The sequence below is a fragment of the Melanerpes formicivorus genome, unplaced genomic scaffold, assembly GCF_026170545.1.
Source record: "Melanerpes formicivorus ecotype bairdi unplaced genomic scaffold, bMelFor1.0.p_v2 SCAF_3, whole genome shotgun sequence".
NCBI classification, from domain to species: domain Eukaryota; kingdom Metazoa; phylum Chordata; class Aves; order Piciformes; family Picidae; genus Melanerpes; species Melanerpes formicivorus.
This window is the reverse complement of record NW_027142355.1, coordinates 14,663,376-14,681,962: the sequence shown is the minus strand read 5'-3', so window position 1 is coordinate 14,681,962 and position 18,587 is coordinate 14,663,376. Positions and strand designations below refer to the sequence as shown.

Here is an 18,587-nt window from a genome sequence, read left to right as displayed (position 1 = left end):
GATCCACCTATGTGAATTTGCCCACTCCCCTTTTCAATCCTTTCATTCTTCTGGCACTCCAGGAGGTTGCCCCATCTTCTCTTCTCCAAGCTGCAGATAGCAAGTTCATACAGTACTCCTTTGGAAAGAGCCTGTTTTCGGCTGCTGACTACTGTGTTGTCTTGCTCTGAATCTTTACTAGTCCAGTGCTATGGTTTTGGGGATGAGATAAGGCCTTGAACAGCCGAGTTGAGGCTTTGAGCAGTCAATTCTGATGCCTTGAGCAGCTCAGTGTAGTTGAAGGTGTTTCTGCACATGGTGGGGAGGTTGAACTACATCATCTCTAAAGTCCCTTCCATCTTAAGTCATTCTATGATACTGAAACTATCAGTAATACTCAGACTTCCAGTGCACAGTAGTAACTAGCAATATTTGTTTCATTTGCTATTCTTTTTTCTGACTCTTAAAATTCTGTTTTCTGTTCTACTGAGTTTGTTTTTAGAAAAGTAAGCACACTTCAAGGTTTCTTGAGTGGTAGTAATCAATATAGGGCTCACCTCTGCTTAAGCTTAGACAGGGTTATTTCTTCTCCACATGCATCATCTTGCATTTCTTTTCCTGAGATCTGCTCTGCCATTTCACTCAACCCATTCAGTACTGACTACAGTTCATCTACTCTTGGTTTAGATGGCCTTTCTGAATTATAACATTTCTCCATTACAGAAATTCATAGTTCATATCTGCCTTTGTTCCCTAGCTTTTACCTAATTAATCTCCTATGAGGGTAGCTCCTTCTTACCCTTTCCCAGTAAATATTCCATCATCACAGACTCTTCATTTTCATGAACAACCTGCACATCAGATAAACTGTATCCCTTAGGAGAATCCATGCTTGTAAAGAAATCCTTACTTAAATCCTTCTCCCCCAAGGCAGCAGCCAGGACCACAGTGGCCATGATGTTGTGGCTTAAGTGGAAATTCAGACAGAGCTTCACTGGGGAGAGCAAGCAGAGACCAGAAACTCAGGATATTACAGAGAGAGAAGGACCCAGGGGACAAATTTCTGCTCTTTGTTATCTGGGAATGTACAGAAATCAGCTTGCATGGAATTGTGTGAGTTTCATTAGGAATTCGTTGAATTTGCCCAGAAATCCTTGGTATAGCAGCACACCAGTGGTGTCCTTTGCAGAATCAGATAGGCGCTCAAGTTCCTTCTGCAAAAGCTTTCAACACACCCCCCTCTGCAGCAAGATCATATGACAAAGCATTGCACCAGTACAGCCTCAGCAAAGGAGCATTAAATCCTCAAAAACCAAACTGCAGTGAACAGGTACTTTGACAGACACAAGCTTTGGTCTGAAGGTCACCTACTGTGGATGCTTTCATATCATGACAGAACAGAGTGTAGTGGTGCCAAAACATTTAGAGTAGATAACTTTATTGGGAAGGTAAAGGCCATTAGGTTGAAAAGGAAGAAAAAATTAATACAAAGTTCCTTCTCTTTCTTCCTTCTTTTCCTTTTTCAGGTTTTGGAGCAGAATCAGACTCTCATTACTTTCCCACCTCCAGCTTTGATTTTAGCAGACATCTCAAGCATGCAGACATCTGCTGTGTTCGCTTGTCAGGTGCAAGAAGTCCAAGAAAAAAAATTCTGGAAAATTAATAGGATTCCCCAGCCACCCCCCTCACTGCTGAAATGATGTCTCTACTTAATTATTTGGTCTAGCAAAAGCTTTTGAGTTAGAAATTACAAGCTTAGGAAGTTTAATTATGGCAACCTGGTCATAATACTTCCCCTTCTTTCTTCCTAGTAAATTTTTTGCTCTAATATTCAGGACAGACATGGTAATTTCAGAAGTATTTTCTTACATATACTGGAAAACTTAGGTTAAGTGATTCTTGTTGGTGATTTAAGAATCAATGTGAAAGGCTCTGTGTGAATGGAAATTGTTTCAGTGTCAGCTTACTCTTTGTTTGCTTCCTGATATGTTTAGGTGACAGTAATACATCTTCACCAAGGGCAAAATAAACATGACTTTAGTGCAAGGTGTGTTTAGTCAAATTATATAAATTTAGTCAAATACTTGAAAACAGAAAGATTTAGACATTGTGACATAAACTAGGCACTCATTTCCTAAGCAGCAAGACATTTATGAAGGACGCAGAGCTGTTGGCTAGTCCGGAGAAGGGCCACAAAGATGATCCAAGGGCTGGAACACCTCTGCTGTTAGGATAGGCTGAGGGAGTTGCATTTGTTCAGCCTAGAGAAGACTCCGAAGTACCTTAGAGCTGCCTTCCAATACCTGAAGGAATCCTACAAGAAGGTTGCAGAGGGACTTTTCATAAGACTGTCTAGCAATAGGACAAGGGGGAATGATTTGAAGCTGAAGGAGAGTAGGTTTAGACTGGATCTTAGGAAGAAGTTCTTCAATACAAGGATAGTGAGACTCTGGAATAGGTTGCCCAAGGAGATTGTGGATGCCCCTTCCCTGGGAGTGTTCAAGGCCAGGATGTATCAGGCCTTGAGCAGCTGAGTCTAATTGAGAGGTGTCCCTGCCCATGGTGGGGACGTTGGAGTAGATGATCAATAAGGTCCCTTCCAGCCTGAGCCCTTCTATGATACATTTGTTATGTCAGTATTACTGGAGCCAAAGTTAATTTCTATTCTTGTCTGAACTATAGTGGTACAGAAGCATGCGGTTTGATTATGGCTTGCACTTCAGGATGCTCATTTATATTTTTAGCTCTCAGAGAATTCATTTTTAACACAGTAAACAACACTTCTGTCCATACTAGAAATAAAAGTTACTTAGAGGTATGTGTATTGTGACTTTGCATGAGATGTGCCATCTGTTTTCCTCACTATCACCTTCAGGGAATAGTTATCAGAGGGTTGAGAAATTTGTTCTTTGCTGATGGAGTGTTCTGATCCCATCTTCTGCTGGGGCTTTGTTTTATATGAACATTGATAGCCTAGAGATACATATATTTAGGTGGAAAAAAAAAGCTTAATTTATCTTTTCTCTCACCTTTTTTCAAGTGCTCTTTAGACATTAGAATTTTAATTGTTTTAAAAGAGAAACACAACTATTTTTAAACACCAGTTGCAGGTGGACTATGAGGCTGAGAAGCTTTGTGCCAAGATTGAAGTGTTGCATTGGTGAGGATATTATTAGAATGTATAGTGAAAATTAATTGTAAATTAATTAATTGTGAAAGAAAAACAGCAGGATTTTCAGGGAGCCTAGCTAGAGAGAAAAGGAGAGTTCAGTATAGTGTATAAATTTAGTTTAAACCAAACAGAGAATAAAAAGGAAAATACCAGGGGGGAAGTTCAGGAGTAATATTTCAAAAAATCAGTGGAAAATGAAGGAAAGAACAGGATAAGAGAATGGATGGAGGACACAGAAAAGTGAGGAGTCACAGAGAAAAGCAAAAGGAGAGGCAAAGATGATCTATAATATTTTGAGAACTGGGAGGCATGTGTTTAATATATTTATGCATTGATAATTAACTATAAATTCACACTGCCATATACCTAATTAGAAAGCTGCACAACTCAATAAACCTGCAGTGTAATTTCTTTTTATCAGTGGAGGAGGAGAACAATTTAGAGAACCCTGGGCATTTGCAATAATAACATCAATTTGTATATAAAGTAAATCTTCTTTGTAGTGCCTTTATTGCAGCATGGCATTAAAAAAAGGAAATTCTGTAAACTAGGAGGTGGGAGGCAATTTATGATTACTACTTATTGTGAAAATGTATCCCCTTCACTGTTCTAGTTCCTAATTGTTCTTCTGATCACAGAATGTTAGGGGTTGAATGGGATCTCAAAAGATCATGTAGTCCAACCCCCCCGTGTCAGCAGCATCACCTAGAGAAGGTCACACAGGAATGCATCCAGGCAGGTTTTGAATGTCTCCAGAGAAGGAGACTCCACAATCTCTCTGGGCAACCTGCTCCAGGGCTCTGTCACCATCACAGTAAAAGAGTTTTTCCTTATGTTCTTGTGGAACCTCCTGTGCTTCAGCTTGCATGTGTTGCCCCTTGTCCTATCATTGGGCATCACTGAGCAGAGCCTGGCTCCATCCTCCTGACACAGCCCTTCACATCTTTATAAACATGAATGAGGTCACCCCTCAGGCTCCTCTTCTCCAAGCTAAAGGCACCCAGCTCCCTCAGCCTTTCCTCACAAGGGAGATGTTCTACTCCCTTCAGGATCTTTGCGGCTCTGTGCTGGACTCCTTCAAACAGTTCCCTGAGGTCCTTCTTGAACTGAGAGGCCCAGAACTAGACACAATATTCCAGATGCATCATCACCAGGGCAGAGTAGAGGGGAAGGAGGACTTCTCCTGACCTACTCACCACACCTCTTCTAATACTTACATGCCCAGTTTGGAAAGTAGTTGAACCATTACCTGATTTTAGGTTCCATATGCATATGCCATGTGTATGTGCACATCTGGACTTGGAATTTTTAGGGAAATCTGTACTGTGTGAATGCTGGTTGCCCAGGATTGGATCAATTTGCCCAGGGAGGTAGTTGAGGCCCCATCCCTAGACATATTCTGACCAACCTGATCTAGTGAAGGATGTCCCTGCTGACTGCAGGGGTGGTTGGACTAGATAACCTTTGGTGGTACCTTCCAACCCAAACTATTCTATGATTCTAAATAACATTCTATAAGAATTGATATTCTGATATACACAAGTTGGGTTTTAATTTCTATAGCACTTGCTTCTAAATGAACTCATTTTCTTTTGCTTGTGAACATCACCACTTGTTTCAGCCTATTTTAAGTGTAACTATTGTTCCTTGTCTAGCTGTACCCCATAAAATAGGGCGGATAATCGATGGAAGTCCTGCAGATCGCTGTGCAAAACTGAAAGTTGGAGACCGGATCTTAGCTGTGAATGGCCAGTCTATTATCAACATGCCTCATGCAGATATTGTGAAGCTAATTAAAGATGCTGGTCTCAGTGTAACTCTTCGCATCATTCCTCAGGAGGGTAAGTAAATGGCCCTTAAAAACAGGAAGAAAATTTTAAGTAGCTTTCAATTAGCTTGAGTGATGTCACCGCTTGAAGGAATGTCTTTTGTTTGGCTTTCTTGGCTGCAATGTACAGCATGCCAAAATTACAGCCTTAGAACCACCACGGATAATATCTGGACTCTTGAAAAGGTTTCTAGTTCTGAAAAGGGTTTCTAAAGCAAATCTGGAGAAACCTGAGAGAAAGCTGAGTATCAGAGAGTTAATGACTTTCACAAGAACTATCTTCTACGTTGAAAAACACCCTACAAGAGAGCCAGGTTTTGAGTTTGTTCCTCTGTATCCTGCTAAAAACCAAATCATTTGTCAAAGTAACCCACAGGAGACTGTAATGGCTGTAACCAGGCATATTCAGCTACCAACTAACTGCCTGTGACAAAAAGTGATGTGAAGGAAAGTTCAGATTTGCTAGTTTCCTCCACATATATCACTATAAATGCACAAGATAGGAAAGAATGGAACCCTAAATTATCTCATTTGTAGGGTGAGATTCATTATTCTGGTCATTATACCACAGCTAATCAGTGAAGATCTTTCTGTGTTGGATTCATGGGGTTTAGGGTTGATTTCAGAGCTTTTTTTGTTTACTTTTACAATGTGCTGTACTGGGGTATGAATTGCACCGTGTTAATGACACTGGCTTTATATCTCAGCAACAAATGCCATTAGAGCTACGCATGTCACACAGCAAGGAAAGTAATTACTTAATGATCCATGCTCCAGTGAGATGACCTTCACCTTCTGCTGCTGCATTCAGGCAAGGAAATAGTCTGTCATGGGACATGGACAGCTGGCAGAACTTACCCACTTTCTTAAATTAATTCACTGATGGGAAAAACACAGATACCCAAGTTCAGAATTCACACCAAAGAGCTGCTATATAAACACTGGAGGTCAGATTTGCAAGCATCTACAAATAAGTAGGACTCTGTATGCAGACCATGCAGCTTATTTAGGTAATTATGGATCACACAGATTAGTTCATATTAGCAAATTGCTAACAGTTCAGTGTTAGAGATTGATAGCTTAAATTAGAAAAAAAGTAAGGGTGTATCTGAGATGCAGTGCTACAGATGTTCTCGGGCGCCAGTGGCGAGAAACTATTTGCGCCCAAGGCATGGCTTCCCTGTGACACTGGATACCTCATTTGCCTTCTGATATTAGCTTCCCAGCTTATAATAATAGGGGGAAAAAATCTGTAATGTACTTTCAGGTGAAAAATACCATATAAATGCAAAGCAGTTTTAGAAGCAGCTTATGATTTGTCTAGTTCATCCATAGTTATGAGAGCAATGTAGAAATGAGGGACAACATTCCCGATCTTCAGCTCTGAAACTGCAATACAAAAGAGACTCACAGATGCAAAATGGGCAATTAAAGCTTTGAGCATAGTAATTATACAGACAACTATTGCTTATGCCTGCATAAGGAATGTTTTAAGTGCAGATATGCAAGCTTTTTTGACAATTAAGCACAAATTGAAAATATTTTCAATAGACAGATTTTTTTAAATAATTATAAGCATAAATTAAATCAGTAGGGAAGGACTAGAAATGTTCAGCCATGGGGGACAAACTCACATGCATAAAGGAAAAAAAAAAATCACTCCAAATTCAAAGTAGATTCAAATATAAAACTGGGCAGAATATGAATTGTGCAGAGCGATTGGTGCTAGGGATGCTCAGGCAGACACCTGTCCATTCTAGATGCTTTGCACCATGCCACACGCTGGCCTCACTCATTGTGTTGTAAGCAGGAATACAAACACACAACGTGTGCAAGAACAATTGCTCTGCAGCACTCTGTCCTCTTGTGAATGCAGTCTCTCTTATTTACACTAGTTAATAGCTAAATGATGAGCAACATCATTGTGCCAGTGTGTCAGACCTGAGCTCAGTGCCAGATTTGTCTTCCACCAAGTCCATTTTGGCGGCTTGAAGGAAGACTGGCATCCTTTATTTGTAGTAAGCCTATGAGGACATATTTCCTACCCCAGCCTCTCTCTCTCTTTGAGTTTTGTGTTGTTTGGAAATAAGGATTCTGGTTTTCTGCCATGTTCCTGTGTGAAACCCTGGTCATTTGGCACCATACAGAGAAATAAAACATTGTGCTTGATCAGAATTTACTGAGATTTGGTTTACTGTTTAACAGTTCCCGAAGATTTTATAAACAATGGTAAACATCTGCTGAATTCAAATGCAGCAGGAACAATCACAGCACTGGTTTAGCTTTTGTGACAAGAGTCAGTGGTGAAAGCAACCAAATCATTCATTCTCTTTTTCAAAAAATATTTCAAGAATCTAGAAGTTATGCTGAGGCACATGGAAAACAGGGAGGTAATTTGAGAGAGCCAGCATGGCTTCACTTAGTGTAAGTTCCACCTGACCAACCTAGTAGCCTTCTTTGATGGAGTCACTATTCCAGCCAACAAGTGAAAAGCTTGACATGGTCCCCCACAAACTCTTTCACTATAAAATGGACTCTTTGCTGGATAAGAAATTGGTCGCATGGTCACATGAGACTGTAATGGCCAATGGCTTATGTCCAGATGGATATCAGTTTCAAATGGTGTCCCTCAGGGGTTTGTACTGGGACCAGTGCTGTTTTATGTCTTCATTAGTGATACAGACAGTGGGGTTGTGTGTACCTATAGCAAGTTTGCAGACATCAAGCTGTGTAGTACACAGTTTGATGACATGTCCAAGGAATGAGCCCCTGGACAAGCTTGAGAAGTGGGCCCATGTGAACCTCATGAGGTTCAGCAAGGCCTATAGCAAACTCCTGCAGCTGCAACCCTTGGTATCAATACAGGCTGGGGGATGACGTTATTGAGAGCTGCTCTGAAGGGTAGGACTTGGGGGTTGCTGGTAGATGAAAATCTGAACATGAGCCACCATTGTGCTCTTGCAGCCCAGAAGCCAAACCATATCCTGGACTGCATCAAAAGCAGCATAGCCAGCAGGTTGAGGGAGGTGATACTCCCCCCAGCTGTGCTCCGGTGAGATGTCACCTGGCACATTGCATCCATCAATGGAGAGGGTCCAGAGGAGGGCCACAAAAATGATTAGAGGACTTAAACACCGTTACTATTAAGTAAAGGCTAGGACAGCTGGGGTTGTTCAGCCTGAAGAAGAAAAGGCTCTGGTGAAACTTTATAGTGACCTTTCTTATAAGGAGGCTTGTAAGAAAGATGAGGGCAGGCTTTTTAGCAGGGTATATTGTAGGGGTAATTGTTTCAAACTAAAAGAGGGTAGTTTTAGACTGGATATAAGGAAGATATTTCTTACAATGAGGGTGGTGAAACACTGGTACTTGTTGCCCAGGGTGATGGTAGATGCCTCATGCCTGGAAACATCAAAGTCAGCTTGTATGGGTCTCTAAGGATCCTGATCTAGTTGATGGTGTCCCTGGTCATTACAGAGGGTTTGGACTAGATGACCTTTAAAGGTGCCTTCTAACCCAAACTATTCTATGATTCAATAAGTATTTATAGGCTTTAAAAGAAAACATGAAACAGAGAAGCAATTTGACTTGTTCAGTTGGGTTTGAAATAATGGAAGTGTCAACCGGAGTCACAGAAGCAACTGAGAGTTTAGATCCCACAGACTATCAAAAGGAGCCCATTAGGTTCAGATGTCTTAAGATCTAATTACAAGCTAAGACAGTAAAAGTGGCAAAGCATAAATTTTCAGAGGTAGTGTGTGACCAAAAATATTATTGTCTACCTTTGCCCTTTATTGAATGCTGCGCTGTGACATGTCTTTAATCTCCACCTTCCCATTATGCAGAGCTGAACAGCCCAGCCTCAGCCCCCAGCTCCGAGAAGCAGAGCCCCATGGCCCAGCAGCACAGCCCCATGGCCCAGCAGAGTCCCCTGGCACAGCAGAGCCCCGTCACCCAACACAGCCCTGTCACCCAGCCACCACCTCCACAGCCCCTCCAACCGCAGGGACACGAAAACAGGTAAGAGCAGCTCCTCCAGCCTCTGTGTCTTGTGAGGAGCATGGGACACCCTTGTGCTGGGTCTTTGTGGTGTTTCCAGCAACTGTGAGCTGTCACTTGTGGGCCTCTGACAAGCCATGGCCCCATGATTATGTTTGCAGATCCATGCCAAGGTCATCTGTAAGCCTTGTTCAGGTATGAAACGTGTTATTATGAACAAGAGTCTGGCTAGCCTTCCACAAAAGTCCATCAGAATCATGTGTTTGCCAGGGAACTTAGTTCTGAGGTAGTCCTGGGTAATAATTTCATGGCTAGCATATGAATGTCACATATCACTACAACTTACAATATGTGTATCTATCAGTACCTGATTAGGAGGTGGAGTTTTGTTTCATTATCTTGCATATCTTCTTTGTCTATTAGATTTCTGGAATTGGGAAGATACTTTTGTAACAGGTTCTATCTATGATCTATCATTTTTGAACCAATTTCTCATCTGCAATTTATGCGCATGCATTGACAAACTTACCTGTCATGGAAATGAAATAGTAGAGGAATAGAAATTTTGTGACCAGCTGTATGGAAAGCTGCACAGCCTACTCAGGCTGTGGGATGACACAACTTTCTGTGATCTCCAATCAACACTATTTAGTCTTTGGATTCATTTTTGGCATGTTTTAAATAGTGCTGATTGCACCAACTGTCTTCATGCTAATCTTTACTAAGCAACACACCTCAGCAGGATGCTGCTCCCGAATAGTAGATTTTGGTTTCAGGATTGTAACTTTTAGCTTCTGAAGACACTTGAGTTCCATTACGATTTAGATCCTATGCCCTCTAATCCTCCTTGCTTAACAGATGTAGCACTTTTCACCTACCTGAAATTATTTTTTTTTCTAAATTAGTCACTCTTGGTACATTTCTTTGACTTACATGTTATTGACTACTTCTTCCAAAAGTGATCACCTCCCAGGAGACATGTTTCTGAGAAGATCAAAGCAAAGCTTCCACTGAAGTCTCTCTGCACAGCTATGAATTAGGTGTCTGTTGACCTGGGAACTTTCAGAGGGAACCAGTAAACTATTTTAATTAGAGTTCCAAAAAGAAATTCTGTCATAGTTTTACTGAAAAGTGTCAGCTATAATTGGTTATGTCACCATTTACATATTCATTAGAAATCACAGTGCCTCCAGTGGTAAATAAAACCATTATCTTCTGGGATACGCTGGTGGCCGTATATTGGAAACCAGCCTAAGGATGACTCTTTTATCCAGAAAAAGGTTCATTATTGCTAGTTTATGTAGTATCATTTTTCACTAGATTTTATGTTGTATTACAACTTGTTTATGTAGATACATTGATTGTTTCTGTATCACGATCAAAATACTGCAAGACATTTAAAATTCTTAGCAATACTGACTAGTATTTTCACTTCTAGTCTAACATTAATAAAGCTCAGTATCACAGTAAGTCTGTTTGTGCTCCATCTTCTTTTTACAAGATCATGATAATGAGTAAAGAAAGTAAGAGGATTGCATATATCCAAACAGGTTTTATTATAGATGCCATGTACATGCTCTAAAAGAGCACTGCAGCAGTCTGTTTTCATCCTCTTAGAAGAGTCAAAGGGAAATAATGCTGGTGTCTGGTTAGACATTCAGCTAATTAAAGTTAGTGTGTAGGAAGATTTCCTCTAATTTTACTGAAACTTTACTTATAAAGGAATAAAGTTTTGAAACATATCTGAAGCATTTTGAAATGTTTAGATTATGGAGATTATCTTTCCATACCTAAGTTACAGTGATTTAAAAAAAAAAAAGCTCTCATTTCTTCAGTTGTTTTTTTTTTTTTTAATCACTAACTACATTTCAAATTCCTTTCCACAGTCATAGAATGGTTTGAGTTGGAAGGGACCTCCAGAGGTCATCTAGTCCAACTCCCCCACAGTCAGCAGGGACATCTTCCACTAGATCAGGTTGATCAGAACCTCATCAAGCCTCACCTTGAATACTTTCCACGATGGGGCTTCAACTACCTCCCAGGGCAACCTGTTCCAGTGTTTCAGCACCCTCATGTTCAAGAACTTCTCCCTAACATCCACTCTAGACCTCCTCTTCACCAATTTCAAACCCTTGCCCCTCATCCTATCACTGCAGGCCTTTGGAAACAGTCCCTCTGTAGCCCTCTTGTAGTCCCTTCAGGTACTGGAAGGCCGCTATTAGGTTGCTCTCAAGCCTTCTCTTCTCCAGGCTGAACAAGCCCAGCTCCCTCAGCCTGTCCTTGTAGCAGAGGTGCTCCAGCTCTGTGATCATTTTCATGGCCCTCCATCAGGTCCATGTCCTTCCTGTGTTGAGGGTTCCAGAGATGGACACAGTACTCCAGGTCTTACCACAGCAAAGGGGCAGTCCATACGTGCCTCCATGTCTTCATATGGGCATGTACAAATGTGGTCACTTGGCTGCATGAACACTTCCAAACCAGTATGAAAGCAGAGTTTGAAATTTATGTTTCTTGTATAGGAAAATGTATTTCTTCTGGCACCTAGAGGAGAGTGTGCAAGTATCTACTACACAATTTTTTTTTGTTACTTCTAAATCAAACCACTCTTGCAGAATCACCTTGCTAAAATGATTCACGACTTCCTCTATGCCCATTCAGCCTGTTATATGGCTGAGGTGTAGAGGTTTGCAGTAAGAAATGCTTCTTCCTTCACCCTGAAATGTGAAATGCCATTATGCTCTCACTTCCATATAGTTCCCATCTGAGTCAACTAGTCACTGTACCACAGAAAGTCACTTTTCTTTGAAATGTTAGGATTCATCTTCCTCTTACCAGTTACCAACTAAAGCTGTATTTTGCTTCTTATTAATTCCTCCTTATTAATGTCCTTCTTGTTAATTCCTTCCTTCTTAATTTGTTTTCCTTTCCCACTGCATTACTCCAGTGCATAACTACTGGCATGACCTGCTACGGGCTCATAGCCAGACAGTATTATAGGGGGTGTGTAGTAATAATACTAATACATATTATTTTAACAAATGTCATATCAAAGACTATCTTACATTAAAAGGGTAACAGTCTTTACAAAGAGTGTCTCCTTTTTTTAACCTTCAGAAGCTCACAATAATAGTAGTTTATGTCAATGAAGCTGGGACCATAAATGTCTGCACTGACATTCCATTCACTTTATATAGGAATTTGAACTCTGTAAAAAAGCACTTTATAAACTCAGTGCATTATATTCCAGTGAGTATTGTGGGTGTTTCCACATGCAGGAATCAAGATGCTTTTCCTCTTTCTGTCCCTTAGACCCTAATCCTGATTTCACTGACTGTCTCAGTCTGGAGAGGGAAAGAGACTCAGTTCTTTTGAATATTCCTGTGTTGTGAAATTAGAGGCACAAACGAGGCCAAAATATCAACAGTTAGACTATTTATTACATAAATAAAGTGGATGGATCAGAAGGAGAGAGAGAGAGAGAAGAGAGAGAGGAATTATATTACCACACCCCTCACCCCCTCCAAGACAGTTTGAGTCTGTGGAGGAAAGGTGCTGCAGGAGATGTTGGGTCTGTAGAGAAAGGGCGCTGAGGCTTTGGCTAGAGAAGAGATGTGGTTCTCTGGGCAGCCTCTTCAGCTCCATGAGTTGCAGCAGGTAGAACTTAGGACACGGAGAGAGGGTTCAGTCTGCTTCTTCCAGGCTCCACGGCCTCTTTTCTCTGGAGCAGCATTGTCCCGGGCTTTTCCATCTCTCGTGCTTTCTTTCTCAGCAGCATTGTCCTGTGCTTTCCTTCATCTCTGTTTTTCTTCTGCCAAGCCATTAATGGCTCAAGACTTTTATACAGTTTTTAATCCTTAGGTATGTGTCCAAGTATTGTCCCTCAGGAAATCAGGGGCCAGGAAATCATCCTTAGGTAAATATCCAGGTATCGTTCCACAGGAAATCTTTCTGTGCATTCCTGTGTGTTTTGGCAGAGATCTGGATGGAGGTGGGGAGGCCTCCGCCTCCTCCTTCTCCATCTACATGCCCCCACACTCATTACACATCAGGAAACAGGTGGTGAATCCATTGTCTCACCCTTTCCAGGGTACTTGATGGGTGGAGATTATCTTGTCCTGAAGGTGTGGTGACTGGGTCCTTGGGCCATTGTTGTAGGCCAGCTGCAGTCCAGTGTTATCATGATGCAATCGCAAGGCGATTTGCATCCAGGATTGGTAGATAGGATTCCTACATGATCTTTGCACCTTCCTTCCAGTGGCTCTGCCCAACACATATTGTCTGGGCAAGCAGCAAGTGGTTTTATCTTTGTTGAGTCACACCAGGAGAGCCAACTTTTAGTCTCTCACACTGACATGAGGCGGAAAATTGCAGAGTATAACCTGAGGGTAAATTACTGATGTCTTTTGAAGAAGAGCTGCTTTGGGATGTTTTGACTACCATCCCAAGTTGTGCTACTCTGTGAAACTTTGTTTTATGCAGTTTTGGAGTCAGGCACTTAGCTTTCACTCCTCTGTATTGCATGCAACGCATTTCTTAATGCTATGCCACTTTCAAAGTCATTTTCCCTTTCCCAGTTATAGATCTGAAGTAAAAGCCAGACAGGATGTGAAACCTGATATCCGGCAACCTCCATTTACAGACTACAGGCAGTCCTCAACAGACTACCGACAGCCTCCACTGGACTACAGGCATCCTCCTGTGATGGATTACCAGCAGCCACCACCTCTGGACTACAGGCAGCCACCCTTGATAGATTACCGGCAGCATTCACCCGACACCAGGCAGTACCCTCTGTCAGAGTACAGGCAGCCCCAGGTACAAACTGAAATACTTAGAGCACTCCTAAACAGAAAGCACGGGGGTCTGTAGGGACAGATCATCTACACTGGTAAAAAAAAAAGATGATAGTGTAAAAGAAAAAGGTACTTTTATTGGTTTGATTCTGGGTTACCGTTTTGCTGTACAGGAAATTACTTGAGAATCATGAAGGACTGCGTGATCTGTCAAATAACCCCACACTGAGAATCCTGTGACTATAATGTTAAACAAGTGCTATTTTTAAGGTACTGGGGAGTTAAAATGAAAGTTCTAAAATAAGCGTGAGCTGAGGAATTTTTCTTGTTGTTATTATTTCTAAGATCATAATAGAGCCATCAAACAGTGGATGTACTTAGGTCAGATTGTGTTGCTACAGCATTGTGGGAAATGAAGTTTTTATCTAATCTGAATGAAAAAAAAATTAATATGAATCCTGAGTTATTAAATTACACTTTTGGTGGTGACAGCCTAGATTGTGCAATGCTTTTCTTTGGTATCAGGAATGGTCTTACAAATTCGAAGAAATAAGCTTTAGATGAGGAGTTATGTTACCTTGCACAAGACTGCTGATAACAAACATTTATTTTAATGACATCTGTGAAGGTTTCAGATTTAGCCTGAGATCAGACTCTTTTTAAAGAAAATCCTTCTTGCTTCTTCCATTAAAGCATTACAAAAAAATAGAGGATAGAAAAATATTAAATAAGAGACACTCTGTGCTGGAACCATATAGAGATGCTTTCTGTGCAGGGAGGTCATTCTGCCCCTGTACACTGCACTGGTTAGGCCACACCTCGAGTACTGTGTCCAGTTCTGGGCCCCTCAGTTTAGGAAGGATGTTGACTTGCTGGAACAAGTCCAGAGAAGAGCAACAAAGTTGGTGAGGGGTTTGGAACACAAGCCCTATGAGGAAAGACTGAGAGAGCTGGGGTTGCTCAGCCTGGAGAAGAGGAGACTCAGGGGTGACCTTATCACTCTCTACAACTACCTGCAGGGAGGTTGTAGACAGGCGGATGATGGTCTCTTCTCCCAAGCAGCCAGCACCAGAACAAGAGGACACAGTCTCAGGCTGCGCCAGGGGAGGTTTAGGTTGGATGTTAGGAAGAAGTTCTATACAGAGAGAGTGATTGCCCATTGGAATGGGCTGCCTGGGGAGGTGGTGGAGTCGCCGTCATTGGAGGTGTTCAGGAGGAGACTTGATGGGGTGCTTGGTGCCATGGGTTAGTTGTTTAGGTGGGTTGGATTGGTTGGTGGGTTGGACGCAATGATCTTGAAGGTCTCTTCCAACATGGTTGGTTTTTTTTTGGTTTTTTTTTTTTTTCAAAGCTAGACACATAAAACTAATCAGTGAAAATGTCCAAATCCTTAAAGTGTGTCCAAAGAACACTGAAAATTTTAAGCCTGTCAGTATCTAAATCAAATCCCTAACCCCATGCAAACAGCCTATAAGATGTTTACTAGCTTCTACAGAGATGTTTAGACAGCCCATTTCTCACCATCTCCAGTTTCATTCTCTAACCACTAGTCTACACAACCCAAGTTTACTCTTTATTTAATCCTGCTCCCATGGGTCTTGCACCCTTGCCTGCCATCAGATCAGAAGCAATAGAGCAAGTTCCCACCCAGACCCCTCTATGGGTCTGGTAGTTAAAGTCCACCAAAGGACTTTATGACTCCATGCAGTCCAGCCTGCTGATCTTGAGTTCTGATCGGATTTTAGGAGATGTCTCTCTTACTGATTTTCAGTTATGATAATTGCTTATGCTTATGCCAAATTGCACTTCACTGAGTATAAACACCTATACTCAGGTGCCATGAAAGTACTGAGGATGAATATAGAACCCATCTAGAGAGCTCCTGGTACCAGGCAACTGCTGGAAAATGCCCTTTGAGGATGGTTCAGACTGAAGCATTTACGTTTTATTAAAGTCTCTTTCAGAAATGACCAACATCTGTCAGTGCAGAAGTATCATCTGAAGGTCCCTTTTGAAGAGCTGTATTTTAAACTTTCCTTGTATGTGTACCATGACATTCATATGGTTAATTGTCTTTCATTTTGCATTTGTTAATACAGGACTTTGATTATTTCACTGTTGATTTGGAGAAAGGAGCCAAAGGTTTTGGGTTTAGTATTCGAGGAGGAAGGGAGTACAAAATGGATTTGTATGTGTTGAGGTTAGCAGAAGATGGACCAGCAATAAGAAATGGAAGGATGAGGGTAAGTAAGTTTTCTCTTTTTTTCAACATTTACAGTTAAGTTTGATGATGATATCAAAGGGAAATCAGAGTTTTCATCTCTGATCAGATTTTGAAGAGCAAGTCCCAAATACCTCTTATATTATAAACTTCCTTTGCAGAAGTTCAAGAAATCAGTTGAAACGTATCCTAGGTCTATGTTGTTTCCTTGTGGAATAAGTGTATGACTTCTTGTTGATAATAGCTTTTGCTGTGTTGTACAGTTTTCTTCCTATTCTTTCACTCATATCTAAGCAACTTTAAAATCTCTGACAAGAAGTGCAATGTTTCTTTGCTAATAATATTGACACAATTAACATTTATGTCTCTAATCACAAAAGCAAAGTGATAGTGATATGACATTTATTGGGTAACTATGAAACCTAAGCTGTAGTCTGTGTTCTTTTACTGATTTAATCAAGTTGCCTTCAGAATGTTTGCTAAGTTTATTTACTGATATTATTCAATCATGCCTGTAGGGATCAGTTTTTACTATTTGTCTGCATAGGTTTTAGTGTACTTGAGTTCTGTATTGGTAGAAGTCAAAACACTACATCCAAATACTAAATCTTAAAGCGTTCAGTTAAGAAATCCCATGGCAAAAAAACCCCAAACACTGTCAGTGATAGTAGCATTGAGTTGAATCAGTCACCAGAGATGAGGGATGTAACACAAACAATGTGGAGCGCAGTCCCCATAGCCTTTGAAGATTCAGCCACCACTGACAACAGTTTTACAGGTCTATTTAGGTAGGGCTCACAGTAACTCATATTTTGCTAATGTCTCACATTAAGGACAATAATCAGCAGAGCTTTGCCTGCAAATCCCTATCCCTTCCTGTCTTAGAGATGAGGAACTACTGACTGCTCTTGGGAGAATTGCTAAAGGATGTTCATAGTGTTCACTGGATTATGTGAGATACAACCAACAGACCTCTTACTGCCTTGAATAATACCTCCTGCAGCCAAAATTTTTATTGAAACCAGCATCCAAGAGCCTATGGCTGAGGGCTGCAAAGATACAGAGCAGCTTGCACAAATGGGTTTAGTGAATGCAAAATTCATGAAGAATGGGGTGAAATGTGCTTTTTCATACACAGAGTACATCTCTGCCGGTTTGCCACTATGTGAATTACATCCTTTTTCTCACATCTTCCACAGCAGTCATACTTCCCATCTCTGACATTTCTCGTTTTGTTGTCTTGTCAATTCATTTTTCTCAGTCCACATACACCACTGTGCCCTATCTCTACCTTCCTCATATCTCCTAATATGACATTATTTTTCTCATTCTCTTGTAGATTTTTCTTACATATTTGCAGAACATTCAGGCACTGAACAATTTTCTGGCTTTCATATTTTGCAGTCCCCCTTTGATCCTTCAATTCTTTTTCCTGTCTGTTGCTTCTCGTGTGGTCTGTGGCCCTTTCTTTGTTTCAGTTGTACACAGTTAGTGACAAAAATAGGCACAAGGGACATGAAGCTCTTACAGTGTCAATTATGAACTTCTGTATTGTTGTTGCAAAAGAGTCTGTGTTGCAAAAGAGGCCTTGCTTCGTCTGTTCTCAGCTTGTCCAGCGAGCAGCACAGTGAGACTCACAACAGTAATCAATCTACACTGTGAATGGGTGCACTGTATTCTGCATACTATCTCAGTTTCTGTATCTTGTATCTTGTCTTTTCCTATGATAAAAGTGTTCACAGCAACCTTATTCATGGTTCTTCAGGAAACTTTTTCTACCTACACCAGGAACTAATCCTAGCTAAAAGAGAGAATTCAGTATTTTACATCTTAGTGTTGACTTTATGTGTACATATATGTGACAGACTTACACTCCAGGAGCACATGGTGCTCCACCATCCTCTGACTAAGGTCTCATGCACACATCTTAAAGACAAATGCCTGCAGAATGATTCATGTCAGTTAAGCAGACAATCTTTTCTGCTTAAGCGGCACTTGCTCTTCAAACCTCCAGCATACCTGGTTTACTTTATGTGGTGGCACAGATCTCACCCTCAAGAGTAAGCATTCAGTGAACGTCAGCAGTGTCAGTACAATGGAGCACAAAGACAAAGATATTCTTAGTCCCATCCATTTATTCTGTGATTTGTGATCCATCTGAGCAGTACAAGAGGATGTTAGCTATGCTTTCCCACCAAATACCACATCCCTTTGGGGTAATCTCAGTCATGCCAGTTCCCTTCTGTATACATCACTATCCAACCTGACTTGTGGTGAGATAGGTGTGATTGAACTGAACTCTGGGAATTCAGCTGAAATACTCAAGTATGAGTGCTGTATGCCAGCCTGTAGCAAGGAGAGCTTAATGCTGGGTTAGTATGATTTGCAGAACTCAAGGAAGAATATATTGACATGCAGACATAGGGCTGATCAACATTCTTGCTCTGTGCAACAAACAAGTGCAAACTGAGATCCTTGGGGATCCTGAAATATTTTGACAGTATAAATGTTTAATAAATTGAGAGCAAATTAACTTTCAGTGCACTATTATTCAGCATTCCTCCAAAGACCTGTGTGTGGTTTCCAGCATTTGTTTGC

The 18,587-nt window shown here is 41.1% G+C and overlaps 1 protein-coding gene across 13 annotated transcripts in view; it reads left to right on the top strand.

Annotated features, from left to right (window-relative positions):
• Window positions 1-18,587, top strand: part of MAGI2 (membrane associated guanylate kinase, WW and PDZ domain containing 2) — a 693,860-nt gene that overhangs the window by 640,696 nt on the left and 34,577 nt on the right. For all 13 annotated transcript variants that reach the window (XM_068167566.1, XM_068167610.1, XM_068167558.1 and 10 more), the window contains 4 exons: window positions 4,807-4,992; window positions 8,822-8,996; window positions 13,550-13,790; window positions 15,868-16,011. In XM_068167566.1, coding sequence (XP_068023667.1) covers window positions 4,807-4,992; window positions 8,822-8,996; window positions 13,550-13,790; window positions 15,868-16,011 — 746 coding nt within the window. The remainder of the gene's footprint in view (window positions 1-4,806; window positions 4,993-8,821; window positions 8,997-13,549; window positions 13,791-15,867; window positions 16,012-18,587) is intronic.